The sequence below is a fragment of the Patagioenas fasciata genome, chromosome 8 (assembly GCF_037038585.1).
Source record: "Patagioenas fasciata isolate bPatFas1 chromosome 8, bPatFas1.hap1, whole genome shotgun sequence".
NCBI lineage: Eukaryota > Metazoa > Chordata > Aves > Columbiformes > Columbidae > Patagioenas > Patagioenas fasciata.
Genome location: NC_092527.1, coordinates 33,950,285 through 33,975,599, shown reverse-complemented (window position 1 = coordinate 33,975,599; position 25,315 = coordinate 33,950,285). Strand labels below are relative to the sequence as shown.

Below are 25,315 nucleotides of genomic sequence, written 5' to 3'. Positions count from 1 at the left end.
CCCTGTTGCTCTTTATATGTCCTGTCTTGAATATCCAGGGCATGCCGCTTGATTAGAGTCAAACAAAATAATACATGCTGGTGTATGTTTCATTCTCTCAGGTAAAATACAAGTCAGACTTGAACTGGCTCAGAGGCATTGGCTGGACTCCCCCAGGTTCTTACAAAGTCGAAATGGCAAGAAGAGCTGCTGAGTTGGCATACCTTCGAGAAATGGGATTGCGAGGTGCTTCTGCTCAGTATGGACCTGGAGTTGTAAGTAGAGTGAACTGTTCTTGCAAATCCCAACAGCTCTGCTCTCCATAAGGCAGGCAGGCACGTGTCCTCTTTAATGCTTTTGAATGCTCCCAGAACACTACAGTCCTCCTCATTATTTGAACAGAATATGTATTGTTCCCTCATGAAGCTTTGTAGCTTTGTGTGCACCTTAATTCAAAGGAACCTCTGAGGAGAATTCAACACTGTCATGGCCGAGGAATTCCTGCAGGGACTAGGAAGTGCCATGAGACAGGATTTACTTATGCTATGGGATGTGTTTCTCTTGGGGATGTTGTCAAATCTCCAGGTGACTCCCAATCTGCAGTGTCACAGCACAAGAAAGAAAAAGTCCATAAAGGGAACTTGCAGCCCCCAGAGTTAGGAAGCATTAAATTACAATAAAAGAGAAGCTCTGCACTTAGAGTACTTGTTTAATCTAAGTTTTAACTTCAGCAACAAGTCAAACAATAATGCAGCCCAAGAGAAACAGGACATATTGAGGATTTACATTCCCATCTGAAAAGTTACTCAGGAAATAAATTACAACTATGGTTGAGTAATGCAGGCAGTGGGGACTGCAGGCAACATCTTCTTCAGCCCTACATGTGATAATGATCTGACGGTCCCAGGGAATTCTACAGGTGTGCAATCTGCCTGGGACTCAGGTGTTTGCTGGTTTGCACCTTATTTAGGGCTCAAATAAGAAACTAGAACTTGAGCACATTCAGTCTTTTGATATACGTAGTATCTAACTTACATGAACAACTCCATTTTTTGCACTTTTCCACTATAAACATTTGCTCAGTGCAGAGTAGTGATTTAGATTTTGCTGATTTGTTTGCCAGTTGTGGTGATTATTAATACACAAATATTTTTATAGATTAATAGCTAAAACCTTCTCCGATCCACGGGCTGTCCTCGCAATTTACTTGGGTTTGGTTTTACAGGACCAAATGGAGACAGAAGGATCTCAGCAGGTCACAGTCAACCCTGATGCTTCAGAAATTCTGCAAGTCAAGAGAAGAAAAATGCAACTGTATCAAAAGTAAACACAAACACAACATAGCACATATTTTCATCTTGTCCTGCAAATCCTGTAACTTTTCAGTTTTCTGGGAAGCACAATAAATGTCATCTAAAAACTTTTTGTTTTAAAAAGCAACCTAAACATCATAATTTATAACTGATCGTTTTGGTTTTGTGTGGATACTTTGTGATTTATCACCATATGTGTTACTGAATCTAATGTTTATTTAAAGCTTTGTACTACAGATGAGTGAACCTGACTGGTAGAATATAATCTTATTCCATACTAATAATCTTTGGAGATTTTCATGTTCCTGGATTATTGGCACCATTGACCTAAGAGAATACAAAAACATGGTTCAGGTGGCTTAACAGATGAACAGGACAAAGGCCAGTGGAAGCAAAATTGTCATTGACTAACTAAGTGCATGCCTTTGAGCAGACATCAGAGAATTTGCTCTTGGTTAACAGGATATATTCAGATCACAATTAGTTCTTCAGTCTTTTCCAAATCTTCCAAAACAAAAAAATCAGAATTAAGTTGTTAGAAATTATCAGAATAGGGGTGGCTATTGATAGATTTGGTAGCTGCTTTGAGAAGATTGTGAACTGTGGAATTCAGATGAAAGAGACATTACTGTTTTGACTTTTCATAAACATGCCTATTCTTTATATACTTACTTAATACCAAGCCCCTGTTTTTCGTATCTCTCTGCAGAATCAGTGGGCACAAATTACACGCTTTGGCTTGCAAAATGTATGAAAATCCAAGAATTATCCAAAACCTTTACACTCATATTTTTTAATGAGATTTAAGACTTCCTAGATCTCAGTGGTGTTAAGCAAATATATACCATTGTAGATCTGGAACCTAATAAGTAATTATCCTCTAATCAGGAATAAAATAGATAATTCTAATATTGATTTTTTTTTTCTTTTTCAATTTGGAATGCATCACTGATGGTATTTGTGGTTTTTGCCCTACAGAAGTGCTTTTAAAAATAATTTTCCTGCCTGATCCTCATTCCTCATATACCAATGGCTGCAGTCTTGCAAACACAGGCATACTAGGATGTTCATGTATGTGAAAATGGTACTGGCTTTAGGAGCACACACCAAGAGCTTTGAGGTGTCAGGGCCAGATGAGTGCAGAAAAAAACACACCCTAACCAGGGACATGAGGGGAAGAGGGAAAGGGTGACAGCGTCTGAGTCTGCGGAATTTTCAGAACTTGAAAAGCAAAACCAGAAATATTGTCACATGCGGCTCTGATTGATTTGGGGCAGAGCTGGAGCTGCTTTACTTTCTGATCTGTTTTGCCTGCAAAATGTGGGCTTATTTCAAAGCCCCTAACAGGAAAACTGTCACTGCATTCTAGCAGATGCTCTAAGGTTATTTTCAAGATGGTGATGAAGGATGCCCCGTGGAGGCCATGAGGAAATATCAATAAAGGTCTGAAGCATAATAATAAAAATAAGAAAATATCTCAAGCTTACCAGTTGTCCTTCCAGAGCTGTCTCCTAATGAAGTGACCTTGACTCAGACTGGATTTTGGATTTAATCCAACTGAGAAATGTTGTCACCTGGGTATAGACTCCTGGCTTGTTTCGTAACCCGCAGTCGTCACCCCAGCTCACAAGGCCATACACATAGTAGAAGCCATTTACTACACAAGTTAGTGGGCCTCCGGAGTCTCCCTGATGAGAAAAAAGTACACATGTTCAAAATATGAGGTAAAACATTAACCAAGACAAGAATGCTCCTCTCCCATCATAAGACTCTGGAGCTGTAATGATGTTTTTTTTTTTTTTTCCTATCAGATGTGCCATCATATGCTGCCCAGTCCCTGAGTAGGCTTGAAATCCTGGTATCAGGTTAAATGATACCAGACTTTTTGCATGGAAGTTTTTGGGTTTTTTTTCAGGTCTGTGACATATATCTGACAAGGCCACATGAAATTTCCCAGGTGCAAAAGTGCCAGGCATTAAGAACCTGAGCTCAGAAAGATAAAGATGTGATCTTTGGCATAAATGAAAACACTCGATCTCTCCCACCCTCCTCAGAATAACTTTATTCTGGGCTGGTTGGTCTCATTTTTTGTTTTATTGGTGAGTTCTATTGTGAAGTATGTTTGCAGTGATAGTTCACACTTCAGGAAACATTGTGCAAACTCTTCCCTGTCTTACAGCAGTATAAATATGAACTTGCTTCACACTTGCACTTGCTGCAATGAAAAGAAATATCACTCCCAAGTTTCCCTGCAAGTCTTAGCTCTGACAGTGAAAATCAGATTAGAACTGGTGCTCATGGCAGAGGCTGTAATAAAACTGAGATAAAAAAAGGCAAGTTTGCAGGTTATTATGACAAATTGCCTCAGAAGGCAAACTTTCCAGGCTAGTCTGTAGCTTCCACAGATCTGCCTGTGCCTGACAGTGACAACATCAGCTCTAAGGATACACATCTCAAAGTGTACTGAAGAAAGACGATGGCTGTTGAAATACGTTGATGGGAGAAACAGATACGTATGCAGCACCCAGCCACAGCTTTTACTCTGCACAGCCTGATTATTTACACAAAAAATTAGGGTTCAAATACAGAAAAAGCAACAGACCTGACAAGAATCAACACCGGGTCTCCGAAGATTTCCTGCACAAAACATGCTTTCATCCAGTTTGTGATTGTGTGCTCTGGGTTCATTGCATTTCCTCTGTGAAATCAGCCTGACACTGGCATCTAACAGCTGACTGGATGCTTCACCTATGGGATGTGCACAAAAAAAATGGAGTCACTTTCCTCCCAATCCTGTTACATGTTGTCTTTGTCCAAAATAGGAGCTTCCTTGCCATTTGGATGGGAAGGGGGAAGAGCAGGCGAAAGGGATGTGCCAGCTCAGGAAGAAAAAAAATGCCTGTCTGGAGCGATAAGGGGTAGAAAGGGTGGAAGGTTCACTCAGGACACTGAGTTATTGCCTGAATAAAAGCAAAGTCAGGTATTCAGAATTTGGCCCAGATCAGCTCTACCCGTGCAATCCCGCTTTTCAAAGGTGCTGGTTGTCTGCAGCTCCCACGGGTCCCGATGGGACTGCGAGCTGCTCAGCACTTCTCAGGCTGGTGCCATTAGATGTTTTAACATGCAAGCTAATGAAACAGATGAAAACTGAAATTCATACAATATTTAAGGGCAATGATTAATTACAGTGAATCTAAAGACATAACTTGACATCTAAAGGCAATAGCCAGAGTTTCAAAGCACTACATCTGTAGATAATTAAAGGTGGTTTATAAGTTTGGTTCTGCTTGAGTTTCAGGAAATATTCCATTTCTGCAGTGATTTCCTGAAATGCTAATAATAGCTCTGCTCAAAGGAGGAGTCATCTAGTTTGAACACGTACAGGGTACTTGATATTCTTTGTTGGGGAGAAAAAAAATTCCCCATACCCTTTTTAAGAGAGGCTTTTTATTTGGAACTTTTAAAAAATGTCCATTAAATTCTGTTGGTACATTCTGATCAAATGAACACACTTGTCTCTTGTGGACTTCAATGAGAGTTACATCAGAAGGGAGAATTTGGTCCTATGTATCCTATCAGGCTGTATCAGTCACAAAGTGCTAGGACACCTACTGCAGCCTCGGTGACACATTTTCCTTCTGCTGCTTTACAGCAACACATCAATCAGAACATGAGAAAATGCATTTTTCAGAAAATTGCCATTATCTTTTTTTAAGCATAGTAATTTCTCCCCTTAGGATTTACTGCGGGCAAGAAAAGTTTTGGATAGATCTGGTTGAACTTGAAAAGCTTTGGATATTTTTAAGATATATTTTAATATATTTTTAAAAAAAAATTCAGTGCATCTGAAGGTCCAGATGCTGCTTCTGAAAAGCTTTATCTGACCCAATGGGCTGGATAACCCTGTGAAAGTTCTTGTCTTCCTTGGTCCTGTCTTAAAGCACACAAAATATACTATAGCCTCTCTCTTGCTATATTCTTACTCCTACCGCTGGCTTCAGAAGAAAACATGACATGATGGCAAGGAAGGAAAAAAAACTGCACTGGGGATTTTTTCAGAACTCTGGAAGGCTTGGTTGGTCTAGCAGCTGGAGATTTCTGCTAATGAGTGACTTCCATGGCAGGGTTTAGCTGTCCTTAGTTTTGAATTCCGTACCTTGGTTTCACTAACTGCATAGGTCCACGTTTGGGTTTGGCAGTTGCTACTGGAAGCACCAGCCCCCCTTGCCACGGACATACCCACCAAGACCCGGGCAGCCCACCCGTACCTGTCTCTGTCACGCCCCATCCTGCGATGAAGCAGTCAGTCCCGTCGGGAAGGGAGGAATTCGGCAGACACGCTGTTTTCACATACTTTGTTTCCACCGCACAGTGACCACCAACTGGCTTCAATTTAAGTAATGCTGGAGAGAAGATCAACAACAACAACAAGTGTTTGCAGCTAATGTTAATCTCTGGTCTTCCTTACCAGTGTGTGACCCAGCTCTGCAAAGCTGCATTTACTTGATGTGCTATTTGCACTATGTGCTGGATCCGTCACTATGTTTTTGCTTGTCCCTCACAGCAATTTCTCCCTGCCCGTCACAATTCACATCCCAAAGATTCGAATGGATCTAAACCATAATTTGGCCTAATTATTTCCAGAATATATTCTCAATGGGAATTTTACATTGACTTTGGTTGGAGAGAGGTGCTTCAAACAACTGAGGCTGGAGGGGAGCCATGTGAATTTTCAATAAAAGGAATTTACCAATATCATTGTGTGGGACATGGTTCTTCTCTCTGTATTTGTTATGTACGATGATCTTCTCTACATCAAATATTTGCTCTTGATTCTCTCTCTTCTCGAGGTTTTGCTTCCCAAGGATGACTTCGAGATATCCTGCTGGCTGGCTGCAAAAAGAAAAGAAGAAAGAGTAAATTACACGCAGACACTGTCAATCAATGGTGCTGAAAACTTGCATCTTTAGTATCTGGAAGTCAAGATATTGCTTCCTCTTGTAGAGTGTGGCCAGAAGATTTCCTAAGATCGTTATAGGAGTGCCTAGTCAAAGAAGTGGTGGTGTTGGACATGTGCTCTTAACTTGTCTCAGTCATGAAATAAAATGATTTAAAGCTTCATGGATACTCTTCTCTTTGCATTTTAGGGAAGAATAACAACGAGCACACAGTCTGTTACTGTGGCTGTGGTGAAGACTGCAATTGCTTGCTGTTGTCTGGACGTAGAAACATCTGAGCTGGAATGATCTCCAGTGTGTGATTTACTAATTTCCAAGGATAATGGTTTGCAACCTGTTCAGCAAAACTGTTAAAGGAAGTGTCATATTCTAAGCTAGCTGGCACATAAACAAATGAAACCAAAATGCATATCTGGAGATCTTAATTATGATGCAATATGTGATGTTGCTTATAGCATCCTATTTCCTGTAGTTTTCATGGAGTGCCTTTTTTCATACATTGCAAAATCTTGTTACATTCCTCCTCTTTTCCTCTCACACAACTGTTTTAGCTCATTTTAGGCGAGTGGGGGGTAAGTTTGGTTTTTTCAGCAAGCACCATTTTCAAATGTATGTATATTTTCTTGTTTGTGTTGAATTTTTCATATATCTGTTTTCCTTTCAATTTGATTCCCAGCCATTGTCTGGATTGCAAATAACTTGGATTCCAATCTGTCTTTAATAACCATCCTGGTTTTTATCTGCTTATCTACCCAAGGCATAGGACGTGCACCTACGTAATGCAGTGCGCAGCAGTGAGAACCCAGCACGCTTCAATTAGCACTCCACCACACTGATGTTTGCTGCCTTTTGCAGTCTTTATCTGCAGAGATGCCACCCAGGGATGTTTGCCAGCTGTAGTTTTAGCTCCACCATAGATCCTCTTGAGCGTCTTCTGAATTTCTGGTTGTCCACACGTTTTGAATACTTCATTTGCTTCAGGTGGGTCTGTGGGGCTGTGTGTTAGCCATGGTCTCTCTTCAGCTGTGTTGGAAGAGACAGCAGATGTATAATGCAGACAAAACATCAGACTGGAGGAGTGAAGTAACAGGGAGTCACCTGCTGCCCTGGAACACCTACAGCTCACTTCTAATTCTTTACCTGTTCTTGAGCAGGGTGAAACGTCACAGAAGTCCCATTTCACTTTGCGATTTTTTCTGATGTAGCACCAGGGTTTTTCATCCTCATCGGGATTCCTGCAGGGAACAGCTGAGAGCATCAAGCAGTGGGAAACGGGAAATCTCCATGAAACCAGTGAAGGAGCTGAGGATGCTTAGGGGAGCAGCCTCATGCTCCCATATGAGAGCCAAACTTCCAAAGATACTCTTCGTAAGATTTGACAAAGGAGATGCCTGAGATAAGAGAGTGGGGCTTCTGGCATTTTACTATTCCCGTATCTATCTTAACCCTAAGAAAAATGAGGGACTGATTCAGGGAAATGAGGGCTGCTTCTGGAAGCCTCACTTCAGTGTGGTGACTTACAAAATGCACCTCTAACATCCAGGTATTTTATAGACAAGCAGTGTCTAGAAAGATTTGAGATCTTACCATCAGTTTAACAAATGCATGAGCAATTTGTCCTCAGTTCTCTTTGTGATATAAATCTCTACAGTTGCTTCTTCAAAGCATTACCTGCAGAAGTTATGTTCACCAATGCCATGAGACTGAGCATCCTCCATAAAGGCGTTAATCGCGTAGTCCAAGAGAACTTGGGAATTCCAGTGCAGGCAGGTCTTGCCATTCACTGTTTGATTCACTCTTCCTCTGTAGTTAGAGGAGGCTCCTTCATAACAATCATCCGATCCTGTAAGAAGACAGTGCTGATATAAAAGTGACTTTCGTCTTGTTCTTTGCTCAAAGTGGTTCCTCTTCCTTCCCTTCTTTACCTTACATTCATTTTATGGAGGATCAGAAGGGCCTACTGAGTCATGTAACGATATTCCTTATAGTACACAGGTCAGAAATAAGAGTAACACCTGTCCAAATTGAAGCTCAATGGACTTCAAATGCCTGAAACCTCTTTGCATGGTAAAGATCTAGCAGCTAAGAGATGTCTTAATGCCAAAAGCAGAATCTCTCTGTCAGTGGCCTGGCAAGAAATGGCATTGGCAGGATTAGACAGAAGTGGGCACAGAGCTGCTATCACGCTAGTGCAATGGACGTGCCAAAAGGAAGGTTGGAGAGTTGTGAAATGAACCTGTAGGTGAGGTGGAGGAAGAGTCACCTGCAATATGAAGCATGTAGTGGTACATGGAGTTTGAAGTGAAATCAACTTTTAAAAGAGAAAGAAACAAATCCCTCTCCTTGGAAACACACGTTGGGGACGGTGGTGCTGCGATGGCAGAAGACTCTGCATGCAGGCTGGGGTAATCTCACACCCTTGGCCACCCAGCCATGTGTCAGTGGCCGTCCCCTCAGCCTGGGCAGTCACAGGCAACTGGACAAGAATCTCCACTACATTAGCTTTTGAGTGTTTAAGGAAAGCCTGGCATTTCCTCCCCATGGGACATGTGCAACTTCTTGGAAATGTCTGCTCACTCATTATATACTAGTGGAACTTTGCTGAAACATGCTTAGAAAACATCAGTATGGGAACTGTTTTGGGTCCCTTTGCTACTGGTGGCTGCAGAAATCAGCTTCTTCCTCTGACGCTCTCCCCGCGGAGGCTGGTGGCCTCAGTGTAGTCAGGCACTTGGTGACAGCATCAGTTAGTCTGGCTGTGGGCTGACAGCCCTTGACTGTCTGGAGGCTTCACCCCAACGCTCTCCCCCAGAGCTGTGACATACCAATCTCGCAGAATCTCCCTCTGAAAGGTTCGGGGCACTTGCAGACAAATCTTGATCGGGTTTTGTTCCGTATGCAGGTGCCTCCATTTTTGCATGGGTTTGGTCTGCACGCTGAAGATGCTGTCAACGTGGAAAACAATGGACAGCCTTGTCATACTGCTGAATGCCATAGAGCCATTTGCATGCCCAATGGAAACTGGGGTGAGCTCCCACTCAGCCTATTGGCCCCAAGCTCTTGAACTCTTGAAGAACCCTCGTCACTGGGGGTTTTTCCAGTGACTGAACCACCACCCTGTATATCAAGCTTAACTCATCCCCAACCAGCCCCACACGTGGAAGATGTAGCAGACTCAGGCTGGATGATGAGGACAGGGCCACCCTCTGAGGTGGGCTGTGTGTGATTTCCCACCACTGACCAGCCGTGGTGAGGTGACCTCACTGTGCTGTCCCCACCGCAATTCATTCAGCACCCTGTGGAGTGCTCACCTTGCTGGCAGTCGGGTTGCTTGTAGGGATGATGGCAGCTGCACTGAAAATGAGGTGGGGTAAGTGTAATCAGGCAGTCTCCCCTGTGGCACCTCTTCTCCTGACACATATCCTCCACTGTGGAAAACAGAGACACGAGATACTCCATTAACACTTCTGTGTTCACAAGAGCTGTCCCCTCGCAGGGATCATGGGAAGACACACTTTCTCCTGACACTTCGATGACGCTTTCATTTGGCTGGTGCGAACTTGGGATTTCACTTCTTGTTCGTGATATTTATGGCAAAAAATCTGCAGGAACAATGAGCAGCTCACCACTGCCCGCCTGACAGGGGATAGAGGAACGTGTTCTGCACACCTGAAGTCTATTTTAACAGACACTGCTTTAGACAGACCTTGGTCTGGATGAAGAGCTAAGTGTGAGGCCTATGAACATGACTGTGGTGGGCTGTCAAAACCAGCAGCAGAGGATTTATAAAGCCCTGTGTTCGCTTCCATTGACAGAGCTGGAACAGTAACATTAGTTATCAAAAGAAGGAGCATTAGCTGGCAAAAGAGCAATTACCTTTCTCACATGTAGGCCCAGTATATGGCTTGGAGCAGAGACAGCTGAAGCGGCTTCCTCTGTTTACACATCTACCATTCTTGCAGGGGTTGGAGGAGCACGGGTCTGTTGGGGTAAGAATGGAGATCTTTCAGTTTTACTTTCAGCTTCTCCACCTCCATCACCTGCTTTTTCTTATCACATTTTCTGACAGCAGAACGCTGCCTTCCTGGGCACAGCATCCCATGTAACACGTACTGTGCTTATACATCAGCTCAGCAGCCACAGGAGCAAGTTGTAACAGCTTATTGCAAGCTGTAACAGCTCATGGCTTTGGGTCTAGAGCTCCTCAGCTCCCTTTGTCTAGTCTACGATGCAGCTATAATGGGTTAAGTCCCTTCCTTTGCTCAGGGCCAGTTTTGCCTCCATGGCAGTGGCAGAAACAGATGCTGTAAGAGCCAGAGCTGGCCCTGAGCATCTGCCTTCATGCACTTAGCATGAAGGTATCTGGATTTGGCATTGCCTTCATTGCAACACGGCACTAAATCTCCCCTAGAAAAGCCAACCGCTGCTATTACTCTGTGTAATATCCCTGAGTGGCTTTTGGTTGCTCCAAGGGAGGCAGGAACCTCCTGGGAGTCACTTGAGTGCTGGTCCTTACACCGTGCTCAACCTCTCCACTCCAGGCTGCCAGGAGCAATTGGTACTGGGGAAAGCCACACACCAGCTCCGCTTGCTTTGTACCAGGGGATAACCCAGGGGATGTTACAGGCAGCTTCCCTGTCTCTCCCTTTGTGTTCCCTGGGCAATCTCAACGATCCTTTCCTGCTCTCCTGAAGTTTGGCAAAGCAGAAAAAGACAAAAAAAAAAAAAAAATCCAAAAAAACAAACCCTGCAACTGAGAAAAGAAAAAAATAAAACAAACCTGCTCTACATTTGGTTCTCAGCATAACTACGGAACATATATCCCATGAAAACAGCAATTACATCTTACAGTGTCTATAGACAAATAAGTCTGTGCTTTTTTTGTAGTAGCAATCAGAAATGTTCTGCATGATCAGAATCCACCCTGTGAAACCCAGAGATAAAACACAGGCTCCTTACAAGAGAGACACAAAGGAGAACACTGCAAACAATCCTCCTAACTCATCCCTTTGATGCAGGCGTTCTGAGAGGAGGCTGGCAGCCGAGGCCTGCCACGCTTCTGCTGCAAGCGCAGAGTTGGGATTTTACCCCTTCCTCGCCTCTCAGAGGTACCTGTGCTGGTATCGCTGTAGCCATAATAGTCCTCAAACCAGTCAGGGTCCTCCATCGTCTGCCGCTGGCTCAAGGAGTTCTGCTCTGGTTGTACATACTCATCATAGTACTCGTAGTCGTCAGCCTCATCTGCAGCAAGGGCTGAGAAGAGGGCAGAAGAACAGAAGAATTAAAACTGCTAGAACGAGAGAAGATATGAAAGAACTTATTCCCTGGGATGGATAGTACTTTTCTCCTTCAGTCCCTTTGGGATGTCTGTGGGTCTAGAGCTTGCATCATCTTGAGGACCAAAGACGCTGTTCAGCTCCTCCTTGGCGTGGGCAGAGCTCACTCAGCATGGCCACTGCAGAGAACCGCTGTCCCCAGCTCTGCCCTTGCTGCTGCTCCTGGGGTGCTGAGCCCCTGTGTGCTCAGCTGCCTCCTGTGGTGGTAGCCGGGACACCCCGGAGGGGACACAATGGGGCTCTGGAGGCACGGGCACGAGCACACCGCTTGGCACCACAGCCAGGGGAGATGCTGGTGGCTGCTCCCAGCACAGTGAGAAAAGGAGATGTAGATTCCTACAAGAAGAAGAGGTTTTCCTTGCCTAGCTGCTTTGATCACCAGCACCACCGCTGCCACAGCACGAGGCACGACCTCCGTCAGGCGTGTAGGGACGGAGAAACCCACGTCGAGGCAAATCGGAGGCGAACAGCAGCCCAAGACACCTGCACACCCCTGTGGCTCCCTGTCCTCAAACCCCTTTTCTAGGGGTGAGAACCTGGTGCAGCAGACATGTATTGGAAAGCACATCCTCAGCTCAGCCGAGCCTGCGGCCACCCCGCAGCCACTGTCCTCCCTGGGACCCCCGCCAGCAGGACCCCAGCTCTGCCAGCCCACGTTTGGAGGGGTGGTTGATTAAAGAGGGCTGGCAGCTCCTCGCACAGGTACGGCTGCTGCTCTGGTGTTTCAAAGACAAGCGATGGTAATGAGCAAAGCTAAGTTACGTACAGAGACATTTTAAAAAGCTCTCCCCTAGGGCTGGACCGATGGCCCCATGGATAATGCTCTGCCTTGAACTGATTATCGACTGCATTATCTTAGTTTTCTCTCCTCATTCATTCGCTTGCAGCCTTTATCTTTATTCTTTCTTTGCTTCTGAAAAAAAAATCCCCTTTTGTACAATGGGTGTTTTATATTTCATATTAAAATAGAACCGTCTTTTTTTTTCTTTTTTTTTTTTCCTACAAGCCAACTCTCATTTCTCACCAAAAAAAAAAAAAAGAGGAAAGTTTCACCTCATTTATTGCTATGTCAAGTCAAGACTCCTTTTCCTCAGCTCATTATTTCCACAGGAGCTGAGTCTCGACAGCGTGCAAGTGTTGCAGAAGTGTGTGCCGTGCTGAGGAACAGAAGGATCTCGCTGGAAGATAAGGACATTGTCTACCGTGAACAAAATTAAATTTAATGTGATGTAGTTAAGAAAGGAAAACAAAAGGAGGGTTTTGCCTGAAATTCAGCCTGCAAGCTCACTGTGTCGGAAGGGAGATTTTGCAAGCAAGCTTGAGTTTGAGGGAATTGTCTGAAGTAGTCTGATTTTGTTTCCTCTGTTTACTTTCAAAATCTTGGTGGGGAATGTTGGCTTTTATTCCACAGAGACTTTAAAGAAGTACTCTGAGGTATGGGGTAGCCCTTTTTATGGAGAAATACACCTGCTAAAAGTTATGAAGGACGAACAGGGGAGTTACAGCTGCCAAAAGCAGACTGCAAACATGCCCAGCGTGCTTTACAGAGTCTGGCGAGGACTCTCTTCAGTTGTCAGAGGAAAAGCAAGTGCTCCGAATGAGCACAAATAGCTAAGCCATGGTAGAAGCATCTACCGTGATTTTTAAACCAACTGCTCAGTGTTCAGGAATGACAGCACTGTCACTTCATTTTGTTACATTGGCATTATTTCCTAGCAATGGATTAATTATTTATTAACTACACTTATGAAGTTACTTGTTGGCTCATTATGAACTGTTTTAAGCATATCTCTGTGTTAAAACCCAGGTGGCCAAGATGCAATTCACATTTTGCATCTCTGGTGTCTCTGCCAGGTGGAGGAGCACAAACCCCTGTTTGCACTGATGGGGTGGATAACCCCGGGCAGTTTTTGGGACTGGCTAATGCACCCCTGCGGCCAGGCTGGCACCTGGCAGCATGTCTGGGTGTCCAAGACTGAGGTCAAGTGGGCAGCACCGAGTGAACCCCTCATGGGGTGCCAGTTACCATTGAGAGGAACTTTATGACCAAGCCATGGAGTTAAGGGTGCATGTGTAAAGGGCTCGGAAAATGTCATCAAACCCTTTTGGGTATCCAGATTCCCATGTGCATATTGGGAGTCAAGAAGTTGAGCTGCTTGGCTGGGAGACCAGCCAAGGTGACACAAGAGGGCAGCCGACCTGAGAAATCAGCAGCATCCCTGCTTGCTCCATCACCATCCCTCTTTATGAAACTACGAAACAGAAATAGCTTCTACAGGACACATGAGTGATGCTTCTCATCACCCAACCACTCTGTGTCCTCCCCAGCTGCATGAAGCAGTGAAAAACAAAGAACAGAAACCCCTGACTTGGATAGATGACATAAAACTAAAAGAAGTCTTCTTATTTATCATTGCTTCTACACTAAATAACTACTTGGCTTCCACATCTCTTATTTAAGAAGTGCTCCCATTCCATTTTTTTAATTATTCATAACAAGCCATAGGTTTAGTAAAGCAAAAACAACACTTTTTAAAATCTGAGCACATAATTAATGCACAAAGTCTGATACACTGGTTGATTTAAACGTATTACTAAATCAGAGTGTTCACTCTTTGTAAGTGTTGGAAAACCTTAACATGCTTAAAAAAAGCAGTGATCTGACATTTGTCACTGAAATGTGACTATTACATGAAATTAAATTAGACATCCTGCATGCAAATTTTCAAAGAATAACTTTCCTCTGTGTAGTACAAAAAAGTCCCCCCATAATTGATAGGTAGAGATTGACTTTTAAAGCTTCAGATCAGCTTTGAGGTCTGGGTGATCTTTTAAACTGCTTAAGCTTTCATCTGCAGTTTTTCACATTGCCAAGAGCTGTCAATCAAGCGATGGATTTCTGATCAATATCCCCTTGTTCATTAGCTTACACGGGCTCTCTGTTACGGAGAGAACAGATATCCCAACACCAGCAGTCACACTGTTTTCAAAACCTTCCCTGGATCAAGTCATGACTAACGTTCCGAGTGGGAAAGTGATGCATTAGGATGCCATCGAGTGACCTGCATGGGGAGGTAACTTTGTTGGACTGCAGTTGTCAAGATGAGTGATGTGCAAAGTTAAAGCCTATTGCCAACACACATCAAGAGTGCCAGAAAGTACCCAGCATTTATTCAAGCTCTCTGAACCTCTGAAATCTGGCCTAATTTATACAGGATGAGTTTTCCTACCACCTTTCTAAATACTTCTTGTCTCCAGCTCTGAGAAAAATGTAGTGTTATTTTTATGAGGCCAAAATCCTGACTGTATTTTAAATAATGAGCTATCCCCCATTTAATTCTGCAGAGATGAGACCTCACAGTATTTCCTCCTTTCCACGCTGGATGTGGCTGGGAGTAGCTGCGACTTCAGAAAGGAATTGCGAAAGAGAGACCAGCCAACAACAAAGCCGGCAAACCTTTCAAATAGTTTTGTGGCTGTAACTTAAAAGCAGTTTTGCAGCGCTTTTCCCTCGAAGGGACGGCGCTGGGAGAGGTGACCGATGACGGCTCAAGGAGCGGGGAATTGCGGGAGGATGGGGAGCGGGAGATGGCAGGGAGGGTGGAGGGTTAGAGGTGAGGACCTCATAGCATAGGGGAGGGAATGAATTAAGAAATTGTGAAAACTTCACCACTGAAAAGAACATCAGCCAGCTTGCACAAGGCTTGTGCCTGAAGCCAAGTGCACAGACTCTGTGGCCAAATACTTGCAGAAGCCAAATACTGGGCTCAGATGCACAAATTATTTGGAAATTTGGTTTTTGCACACATCTTGTTAGAAGAGCAGCACTGATTTGGTGAAAGAGACAGTGCTGTATGAGCTACGAGGCAGCTGGACTCGCAGGTTTGACCTGGGAGCCAAAACACCACTGGAGTGAACAGGAATGTGGCTGAATAATGAGTGCATGGTAAAGGCACACTTTTTTTCTTTGTTTTGTCCAGGAAAAGGAGCAAAATTAATGTAATACTTCATTAGCTATAAATTATGAACTCAGATATAAGAGCCACTGAGATTAAGAGGAAGAGGAAATACTAAAATACACAAAAATACTAAACTTAGCAATAAAACCGTGATCCTCCATGTGGACCAAGCAGGTTCCAAAAGGATGTAAAAATCCTTACACAATAGCCACAGATCCTCACACAACATTGATCACAGCTTTTCTCTTATCAACATCTTAATGCTACACAGCTTTCAACGATTTTTACTTGCATAAGCTTGTAAACACTTTTTGAATCTTCTTGCGCTTCGGACAAAACCTTGCAGAAATAAGTTCCACAGTTAGGTCTGTTTTGCACAGGAAAGTTAGCCTTCGTTTACTTGACCTTCAATTTGCGCACACAGACAGACTCTTTGCTTATCCTTCTGTGAGGTTTGCAGCCCAGCACTATGATTTGTCCTCCAGCCCATGGCCCACCGTGTCACCCACAGGTCCCCAAAGCTGTGTTGAGCACAAGAGGCCACAGAGTGTCAGGAAAGTCCTGGCTTGGCACAGGGCTGTGAGTTACAGGTGCAGTCTAGCAGCACCCCATAATCAGCTGCGAATTGGTACTGCTGCTGGGGCTCTGTTTTGGGCTCCATGGTACCAGACACACTCCTGGCTGGGACCCGGTGCAGTATTGTCTCCTGCACCAACACAGAGTGCACGTAGAGGTCTGAAAGTGCTCACCATACTACTTGTCAAACATCAAACAGACTTTCTACATGATCACAGGCTTGATTTGAAGCTCAGAAAAACTGTGCGTGAAGTTATTAAAACTCAGCGCTGGACACTAGCAAAGACTATTGATGGACCAGGTCACCAGACTCCCAGTTTTGTATGCAGGAGTTAAAATTAAGAAGTGGAAACCACTTACTCGTCAGCAGGTCAGTCAGGAAGAAGTCCCAGGAAGCCTGCATGAGATAAAAAAAGGCAGAGTCAGTATCTGAAACCAAAAGCCAACACTGAGCTTGGTCTGTGGCACAGTTTCCCAGTGCTGGGCATCCAGATAAGCTGGTTACCCAATTTGGAGATAAGTGGACTGGATTTTAAGAGTTCTTTCAAAAGATTATCAAGATGTATCTAAAAGCCCACAACCCATGCAGGATCTCTGGCTTTTCTGAGCATCCAGCCCAAGTTGCAGGGCTGGTGTGCTTTGGGAAAAAACCTGTCCTGAACAAGTTAAATTGCCTTTTTGCTTATTAAGTGACCACACACCAACTATTTGTCCAGTTTCTCTGAGATAACAAGAGAGGCCAAGAGAGGCCGTGGTCCAGCTGGCTGCCCAAGCCAGAGGCTGGGACAGGGCAGAGGTGGACACTGCGGCACAGGAGCCTGCGCCTGGTGCAGCTGGTGGGATCTGGACCTCCGAGCTGGAAGGTTGTCAACAACCTTCACACAGTGGAGAACATCTCTGGCGCTTCCCATGAGGAAATGCCATGTGTCTGACCTCCAACGTGGGGCTCCAGCCTTTCCTGTTTGGCTCACGACCAAGGGCAAAGGACAAAAGGGGACAGAAGAAGAAGGAAAACAGCTCTCAGGCTTTGTCTGAAAGGAGATACACTGACTCCACACCGGCACATATCCCCTATATGACGATTTCAGCTCATTTCTTGGTCTAAATGCCAGCTGCGAACAGGATTACCTGCCTGCCAGGAGAGTACAGCAGGTGTAAAAGACATTTGGAGCTGCTATTCTTCATCCCTTACATGATTTGTGAGAAAAAAACCTATTTCCAAACAATTTAACACACGTAATAAAGACAACCTTCATACACACACATTCACACATGATCATTATGTGCACCTACACACTGATACAGATACAATTAACACCCTCTTTACTTGTGTATTATAGATCTCTAAACGGTATACAGCAGAAAGACATTCTCAGTTAACTCTGGTTGTGGCTAAGAACAAATGAATCAGAAGCAATGAATAAGAAACAGGACAAAAAAAAAAAGCTCAGAACTCACATTTGTGAATATTATCTGGAATATATAAATGAGCTTTTGCTTCGGGCACATTTGCGTCCCCCTTGTGTTTGAGCCAGGGAGAACAGACACTCCAGTACTCCCTTTCCCACTGACTTTAATGAGAGCAATGTCCCCTGAACCCCTCAGCAGAGCCCCTTTCCAGGTGCACTTAAGTGAGCCGCACACAGATAACTAAATCCTTTGCAGCTGGGAGGACACATACACTCACACAATTGCCCCTCCAGAGTGAATATAGAGACAATGGTAAATGAGAAGGCTGTAAAAGCTCTGCCCTTGGTGTAGCTATTTCCTGAGTGCAGGTACAGGGTTTGTCAGATCCTTTGCCATACTCCAATGGAGACTGTAGAAGGAAAAGGTCTAATTGCTCCATTTACAATTAGTGGTAGTGTTCATCCATAAACACAGGCCAAAACAAACCCTGCAAGTGTACTCCTCTCTTTTGGATGAACAGATGAAAGAAATAACAAGGAAGCAGGATGAAGCAAGAAATATCTCATCTCGCTCCCCAGCTCTCCGAGGTGCCCTGTTGTGTTGTTTGCCTGATGGGGTCGGAAAGGGCTTGGGGGCAGAAGGGTTTGACTTCAGTGAGATCATGAAACCTTCCCTGCGCTCGGGGCACCACATGGGAATGCCAGTGGGTTTCAGTCCGGGCAGAGTGAGGTGTGGGGCATGACTGCATCATGTTCTTCTGCGCCTCAGTTTCCCTCAGCTGTAGATCAGAGATGATAGTCTCACAGCGCCCAAGGGGATGGCTCACACACCAAAGAAAAAAGAAGATGAGAGACTTAGCGCTTTGTTACACTACTTTCTTTTTCAGGTCACTCACCTACCCTTTCCATCCAAGTGCTCCTGCACAGGCAGAGCTGACTGTGAAAGGGCAGACACCCTAAACTCCCTCTTGCCGTAAACTGGTGCGCTAGAAATGTTCAGGTTTCCAGCAACATCCTTCAGAGCAGGCAGTGGCTTGTACTCTAGGATGGCAGAGTCCCAAATGCTGATTCCCGCTTTTGGATGAAAACCTCTATCTTGCTGCCACAGTACAAATCTAATTGGGAACAAAATCTCCTAGAGCCCCTGGGACTGAGATTCCAGGAGTTAATCTTTATTCAAAGACTCTGGTGTCCCATTTTGTCCTGGAGCTTTTCCCCTTCATGTGCCAGTCAAGAGCTCCAGCAGCAGAGCCACGGGGATATAAAACCCCAGGCAGAGCTGATCTCTTGGCATGGAAACTTCTCCCTTCTGAGGTCCACTGGACCACTCAGCAGCCCACAGTGGTCTTGAAGCATTTTCACCCCTGCTAGCCAGCATAGGGCCAAATTTTAGCCTTTTGGTTCCCTGCATGAAGCTTTCCATGGTGTTGTGCGACAGAGGAGGGAGAACTGCTCACCCCTTCCCTCCTGCCTGTTTGAGCTCACCCTTTCCTCAGTGCCTTGAGGGGCTGTGGGATGCAAGATGCAGGATGAGGGATGCAGAATGTGGGATGGGTGATGTGGGATGCAGGATGAGGGGTACAGAATGTCAAATGGGTGATGTGGGATGCAAAATGCAGGATGAGGGATGCAGAAGGAGGTTGTTAGGAGGGGTACACAGGTTGGGGACTGCAGGGTCAGGGGTCCAGGAGGGGGCTGCAGCTGTGGGGGCGGCAGGAGGGCTACAGTCAGGGGCAGTGAAGGCAGAGCCCCCTTCTCCTGCCGTGCCGTATTGCTCATGGCCAGCAGAGGAGGATCTTGTCCTTCTGACGAGGTGCAATACTGAGCCCAGCCAGGAGCAAGATTCAAACAAAAGGAGGAGGAGAAGGAAGGAGGGGAGAGGAGAAATTAGATTGTGAGGCTGGTTTCACCAAACAGTCTCCTTGCTCGACACCGATACTTTGTGTGCTCCCTCAAGAGGGAATAAAATCACTGGATCCTGTTCGTAGCAGGTCCGCAGAGACAGGGGACGAAGCTGGAAGAACTTGCAGAGAGCAATTTTAAATTTTATGACTTTGGGCTCATAAAAAAGGAACACTGAAAAAAAAAATCAGGAGAGACATTTTTAATGGGTACCAGTGCATTGTTGTGCATGGAGTGGATTACATTTATTAGGCTCTTTTTAAAAACGGTGGAAAAATGGCTGAAATTAAAAATATCCTAATTTCAGCTGACCTTTGTTGTCGTCATCATAATGATTAGCACTTCACCAAAGCTTCATTCCTCCACAGAGCCATCAAAACTTTGCTAATTAGGCTTTGTACCAAGGTTAAACACTGCAGATACGTGATACTCTCCATTTTTCCATTTCAGCTCCTCAAGAAAGAGAGACTAATGAAATGTAATAGATGTAACAGTAATGCCAGAACCATGAGCTTTCTTGGTCTCAGGACAGAATCCTACAGCTCTCTCGGACCAAAATGTCCAGTTTATCTCTGGCAATCCTTTCTGAATAAAGCCAGGAAGATTTGACCCCAAATTCAAGAGAAATTATTTACAGCTGCCACAGGCATTCTGCAGCTGAACTGTTGATATGTCTCAGGTACATTTTCTACCCCTTATAACAATCAAAATGAATAATTAAAACACAAAAGCAGGTAGAGAAACAGCACAAAAGCAACAACGGCTGTGAATTTACATCTGTGCAAAACAGAATTCCAGAGAAGACAGTGTAGCTACTCAAGCTGTCTTGACAGATGAGCAGAGAGATGAAAACTAACTCTACACACATACACCCCTTTCAACAAAGCACTACAGGTGTTCAAAAATTAAACTGCATTGATAGGAATTGGCCTATTCACTTAATTGCATTAAGTTGTCAAATTCTCCTGCAACCTGCTGCAAAGTGGCCTCTACAGCAGCAAAACAAATATTTCCCCTTTCATGTGTTCTTCTATACAGTTACAGCTTTGCAACTGAGAAGGAGGTGGGATGGGGACGAACTGGAGAACAAGCATGGATATTTGATCAGCTTCCATCCACGACTGACATAAGGCGTGAAGGAGCCATGAGGGCAGGCACAACTCCTGCCTTTTCGTAGTGAACGCCTTGATCCCACTGACAGCTCTCAGTGGGAACCTTTGTCTGGGCTTCTCGCCAAAGGAGGAGGGAATCGACAGTTCTGATGCTCTTACAATCGGCCAGATTTTTGCCTGCAACCATCTTGGATAGTGACAGTCTTTGAACTTCAAGGGAAAGTGGCTTTTCCAGCAATGACATTGTGTTTCTCAGCCAAAGCCATGGTTGCAGTATAATGAAAGCAGGGCATATTATCATCTGGAGCACACATGCAACACATGTTGTATTTTTAGCCTGGGAAACCATTCTCTGAAAGGATTCCACCAAAACCACTGAGTTCTTCACCTCTCTGCTGGCAAGATATCTCCTGCTTCCACACTGTACTGCAATGTGTGCCTCAGAGTAAATGACATGTTCTTTAGTGACTGGTCCCAGGACACCCAGAGAAGTTCAAATGTAAACTCTTTATTTGACTCGTTATTCAGTTGTGAACATTTCCATGGCAGCATGTGATAGAAAACGCATGGGGATCCAGGAAAGAAGCAGTAGCCCTCGAATGTGCTATTGAAACCAGCTTGGTTCATAGAATCACATAATAGTTTGGGTTGGAAGGGACTTTCAAAAGTCATCCAGTCCAACCCCTGCCATGAGCAGGGACATCTTCACCCAGAACAGATTGCTCAGAGCCCCGTCCAGCCTGGCCTGGGATGTCTCCAGGCATGGGGCATCCACCACCTCTCTGGGCAACTCGGGCCAGTGTTTCACCACCCTCATTGTAAAAAGCTTTTTCCTACTGTCTAGCCTGAATCTCCCCTCCTTTAGTTTAAAACCACTACCCCTAGTCCTGTCCTAACAGCCCCTGCTAAAAGTCTCTGCACAGGAGCTACCTGCTCCTGTTTTCCAAGAGATCAAAGTTTCCAAGTTAATCTTTGCACCGTGAGAGATGGCTTTGTAGCAGCTGGCTGTTTTTAAAGTTGCTCACTGGTAGATGAGGTGTGCTTGTACTCCCGGGTGGGAAACTGGGTCAGTCTTGAATGCCGCAGCAAGGAGAATCTACCAAACCTGTGTCAAGGGGCTGCAGGAGCCAGCCTTGTCACACTAACACAAGTGCGCGGTGCTATCAAACGCTTTTGCAGCCGGTGCTGGGAATGCAGGTTATACCGCTCGACTTAAAGCTTATGCAAAGTCATTAAGTGCCTTTAGTTACACGGGATATCAACCTGCACGCTTCAGGGCATAAGCTGATTGCCTTCGGGGGTCAGCGAGGAACGCTTCCCTCTCAGAGAGTGCCGTGCACAATTAGCTGGGGGCACTCCCAGGGCTTTGTTGCTTTCCTGCTGCATCAGGCAAATTTAGGCAAGCACTGCAGAAGGGCATTACACCTGATGGGCCAGAAATTGAGACAGGCTTGGCAGCATTCACTTCTCTTTGTGGTGATTGGCTCGTGATGCTATGGAGCATAAAACTCTCTCGTGAGTGGTGCAGCACTGCAGAGAGGTTGAGGGGAGCAAAAGTGGGAGTTCAATACAGAAATAGATCTGTTGGTGGGTAGAAAAAGATGTTAGAGAGAGATTACTTTGGAATACCCTCAAATGTTGTTCTCCAAGCACGTGAGGCAAGGAAAGACCTGTACTGCTGGTAACAGTTTCCTGTCTGCTGTGGCCCAGGAGATCGGCACTGATTATAAGTTTTCTCTGCAATTGTTTGATCTTAAAGTGGTGCTTTAATCCTTCCCTTTTCCGCTACTCAGTGCATGTGCTTATTGGTCTGGGCATGGCTGGTCACTTCAAAACTCTTTCCATCACAACTAAGCACACATCAATTTTTTTGAAGTTCCAAACTATTTGGTGAAGAGCCGCCTCTGCTTCTCTGACTCTGGCATTCCTTCCTCTCTGTTGATTAAAATCACCGTTTTGTTGTGGGTTTTTGTTGTTGTTGTTTTCTTTTTGTTTGTTTGGGGTTTTTTTGTGTGTTTTTGTTTCGTTTTGTTTTTTTGGTGCTTTCAAGTGTGTGCTGAAGCACATTTGAGAGTTGTTGAACAGGAGCTGCGGCCTGGTGTACAAGCAGCTCTTGCAGATTTCTCTAGCGCAACCCAGCACAAGGTTTAAGCATCCCATTTAAATCTACGTGTGTTTCAGAACAGTTGTTTCAGTACAAGCCCAAGCCAGGGAGGATAGGTAGCTGAATTGCTGTGTCTGCATGTGGATACAACTTGCTTCAGCAGAGCTGTTTGGATTTCTTTTTGGCACTTAGCAATACAACACCTTGTGGCAGGTACATTTCCACTACAGTATCTTGCTGAGTGAAAATGTATTGTTTTCTCTAAAAGTTCCTGTTCACACAATGTTGATCAATGAACACCTTCTATAATTTAAAGAAAAGAAGGGAAAAACAACACCACCACAATCTGAGAAGACCTGTCATGTCTGAAGACAATCTTTGGTGCAGTTGCATCACATAAGCTAAAATAAAGGATAAAATTTTGTTCTCCCTTGCACCCATCGTGCAACTTCTGCCTTTTATGGAGTTAGTTTGGATTCATACAGGTGAAATCAGTTTCTCTCCAGGTAATACAAAAGAATGAAATGGGAATTTTTGCCTTAGGGTCCTACTCCAAACCCACCAGATGCACAAATATCTCAGTGCTTTCCTCTTCTATTTTGACTGACTCAATATGAGCTGCTTCCTAAATCTACATTTGACTTCTGTATTTCACCAATAACATATATTAAGCAGAGTGCTACTTACGAAAACCCCCCAAACCAGATTCAAACAAAAATGAGAATGATAAAGATAGATACTTCAGGGAAAGGATGGAAATAGGATCTTAAGGGTGTTTTCCATGGTTTCAGCAAAGTGCAATGTCTGTTCTTTCTTCATTCAAACTGTTTCAGTGCAACTTTTTCTTTGGAATGAATCGTTAAGGCAAAAATGTCCTCTTGTAATGTGTTTGTCATGCAATGGTCATGTCACGGCGACTCATTCCCCTCTTTTTTTATTCTGGGATCCATGCCAAGTGCTAAGCCAGAAAACCTTGTTATATTAATTATGAAGTAAAACCATGTTTTATTAAAAACTAGCCTGCTGAATAATCTGTCGTGCTGCTTTTCAGTGACAGCAGAATTGCTTTTGCATTTTAACAATGTTAATGAATTTTCAGGGGAGGGGGGAGATATGCACTACATTTTCCACAGTGATATTTAGAACAAAGTCAGATTAGGATTGTCAAAGCTAATGAATCAATCTAACACTTAGGACTAGTTAGGAAAAATCTGTGCAAGACTTCATGTTGTCTAAGACTGTACCTACATCTTCCTCACTAAGTGCAAATTAACACAACCAGTTCATGATAAGCTTATTCATATTAGATTGGGTTCTCACAATGTCTGTAAAACTGGCATTGAGCTATCCTAGAACTGATGCCCTCAGTAAGCTGCCACATGCACTGGTGGATCAAGTATGCCATATCCACTGCCATCAGCAGATAGATAGTCCTGATGATACACTAATTAATAAATACCTTATTGTGTTGTGAAAAATCACTGATTGCAAATCCAACAAGCTCTTCAAAAAGATCTGTAACCCGTTAAAAGTCCTTACTATATATTTTTCATAAAGGACTCAATTTAAACATGTCGACATCTGAAATTTTGCAACGCATTTCAGTAAATGTAAACCTGTGCACATAGGATCCCTCGATAAGAAAGCAGAGGTTTGAAAGAACCTCAGATTACTTCTGAAGAAATTCTACTTGATCACAGTGCTTGGAGGAACAAAATAAATGTTTAAAAACTGACTTTTAACTTTGCTTTGGTTACAAGTAGTTCTTTCAGTCTTCTTTAAAGAGGAGATGAATAAGTTTGGGTAAGTATATCAAGCTCTGCTGGAGTAAGGCTCTGGCCATCTCTAGCTGTGTTGAATATTTTGCTGTCAACTTTCCTTCCACGTTAGTGGCAATGATAATTCAGTCATCCAAAACATATGGCTGGGCTAAATTTTACCTTTGATGAAAGAGCTTGCAAAACTGCCAAGCCAGCTCGTACCCCTGGCCTGTTTAATCTGATACCTGGTCCCATCAGTGTGAGAGGAGCAGCCCGCACTGCAGCCCGAACGTGGCTGGTCACAGCAGCAAGGTGGCCATTGAGCACACCCAGATGGCCCATTCCTTGTCACTACAGATGACTGCCCCCCAAAAACATGGGGCGTGCCCCCTTATACAGCATTTCACTCAAACATCTCACTTGTGCCGAAAAGCAGATCTTCAGATAATGTTCCAGTAGCTGGCCCATGGCAAGAAAAGGAACAGAAAAACATACTCACGCACAAATGTATGTTCCCAAGGAGAATGACCAGTGGAAGAACCTGAAGGGCCAAAGCACTGTTCACCATCCTTATGCTTGTTTTTACTTTAAATTAGCTTTTTCTTCTTGCCTACGTTTTTTCAGACAAGACACAATCATTCGAGGGTGAGCTAATTCAGTGCAAATATTTAACCATGCTTCAAATATTGTTTAATGTTCAACAGATTGCCCTGATCAAATAAGTGCATCCTGTCCAGACAATCACTGCATTGACCACTGGAAAATGTTTCAAATCACCAAGTATCAAAATGGGAATAGTATAAATTAGCAATGGAACAAAGTATTTTTCTTGTATTAGAAGTATTTTTTATTATTATTGTCAACTGAAAAAAAAAATATGAATTAGACTTACTTTTCTCCCTTCCAC

General features: G+C 44.1%; 2 protein-coding genes across 6 annotated transcripts in view; one reads left to right on the top strand and one right to left on the bottom strand.

The window, feature by feature from the left end:
- NRAP (nebulin related anchoring protein) overlaps nucleotides 1-1,433 on the top strand; it is a 57,248-nt gene extending 55,815 nt beyond the window's left edge. For all 5 annotated transcript variants that reach the window (XM_065842881.2, XM_071812161.1, XM_065842883.2 and 2 more), the window contains 2 exons: nucleotides 102-254; nucleotides 1,205-1,433. In XM_065842881.2, the coding sequence (XP_065698953.1) occupies nucleotides 102-254; nucleotides 1,205-1,306 (255 nt within the window). In that variant the 3' untranslated portion in view covers nucleotides 1,307-1,433. The remainder of the gene's footprint in view (nucleotides 1-101; nucleotides 255-1,204) is intronic.
- Nucleotides 246-25,011, bottom strand: HABP2 (hyaluronan binding protein 2). The gene is made up of 14 exons (XM_065842885.2): nucleotides 24,908-25,011; nucleotides 16,482-16,518; nucleotides 11,363-11,503; nucleotides 10,127-10,231; nucleotides 9,562-9,678; nucleotides 9,076-9,195; nucleotides 7,922-8,093; nucleotides 7,391-7,485; nucleotides 7,027-7,273; nucleotides 6,043-6,185; nucleotides 5,561-5,695; nucleotides 3,895-4,040; nucleotides 2,780-2,980; nucleotides 246-1,264 (listed from the first exon to the last, which is right to left on the bottom strand). The coding sequence occupies exons 1-13, from the start codon at nucleotides 24,974-24,976 to the stop codon at nucleotides 2,804-2,806; spliced, it is 1,704 nt and encodes a 567-aa protein (XP_065698957.1). The 5' UTR covers nucleotides 24,977-25,011; the 3' UTR covers nucleotides 246-1,264; nucleotides 2,780-2,803.
- Nucleotides 25,012-25,315: the final 304 nt, after the last annotated feature.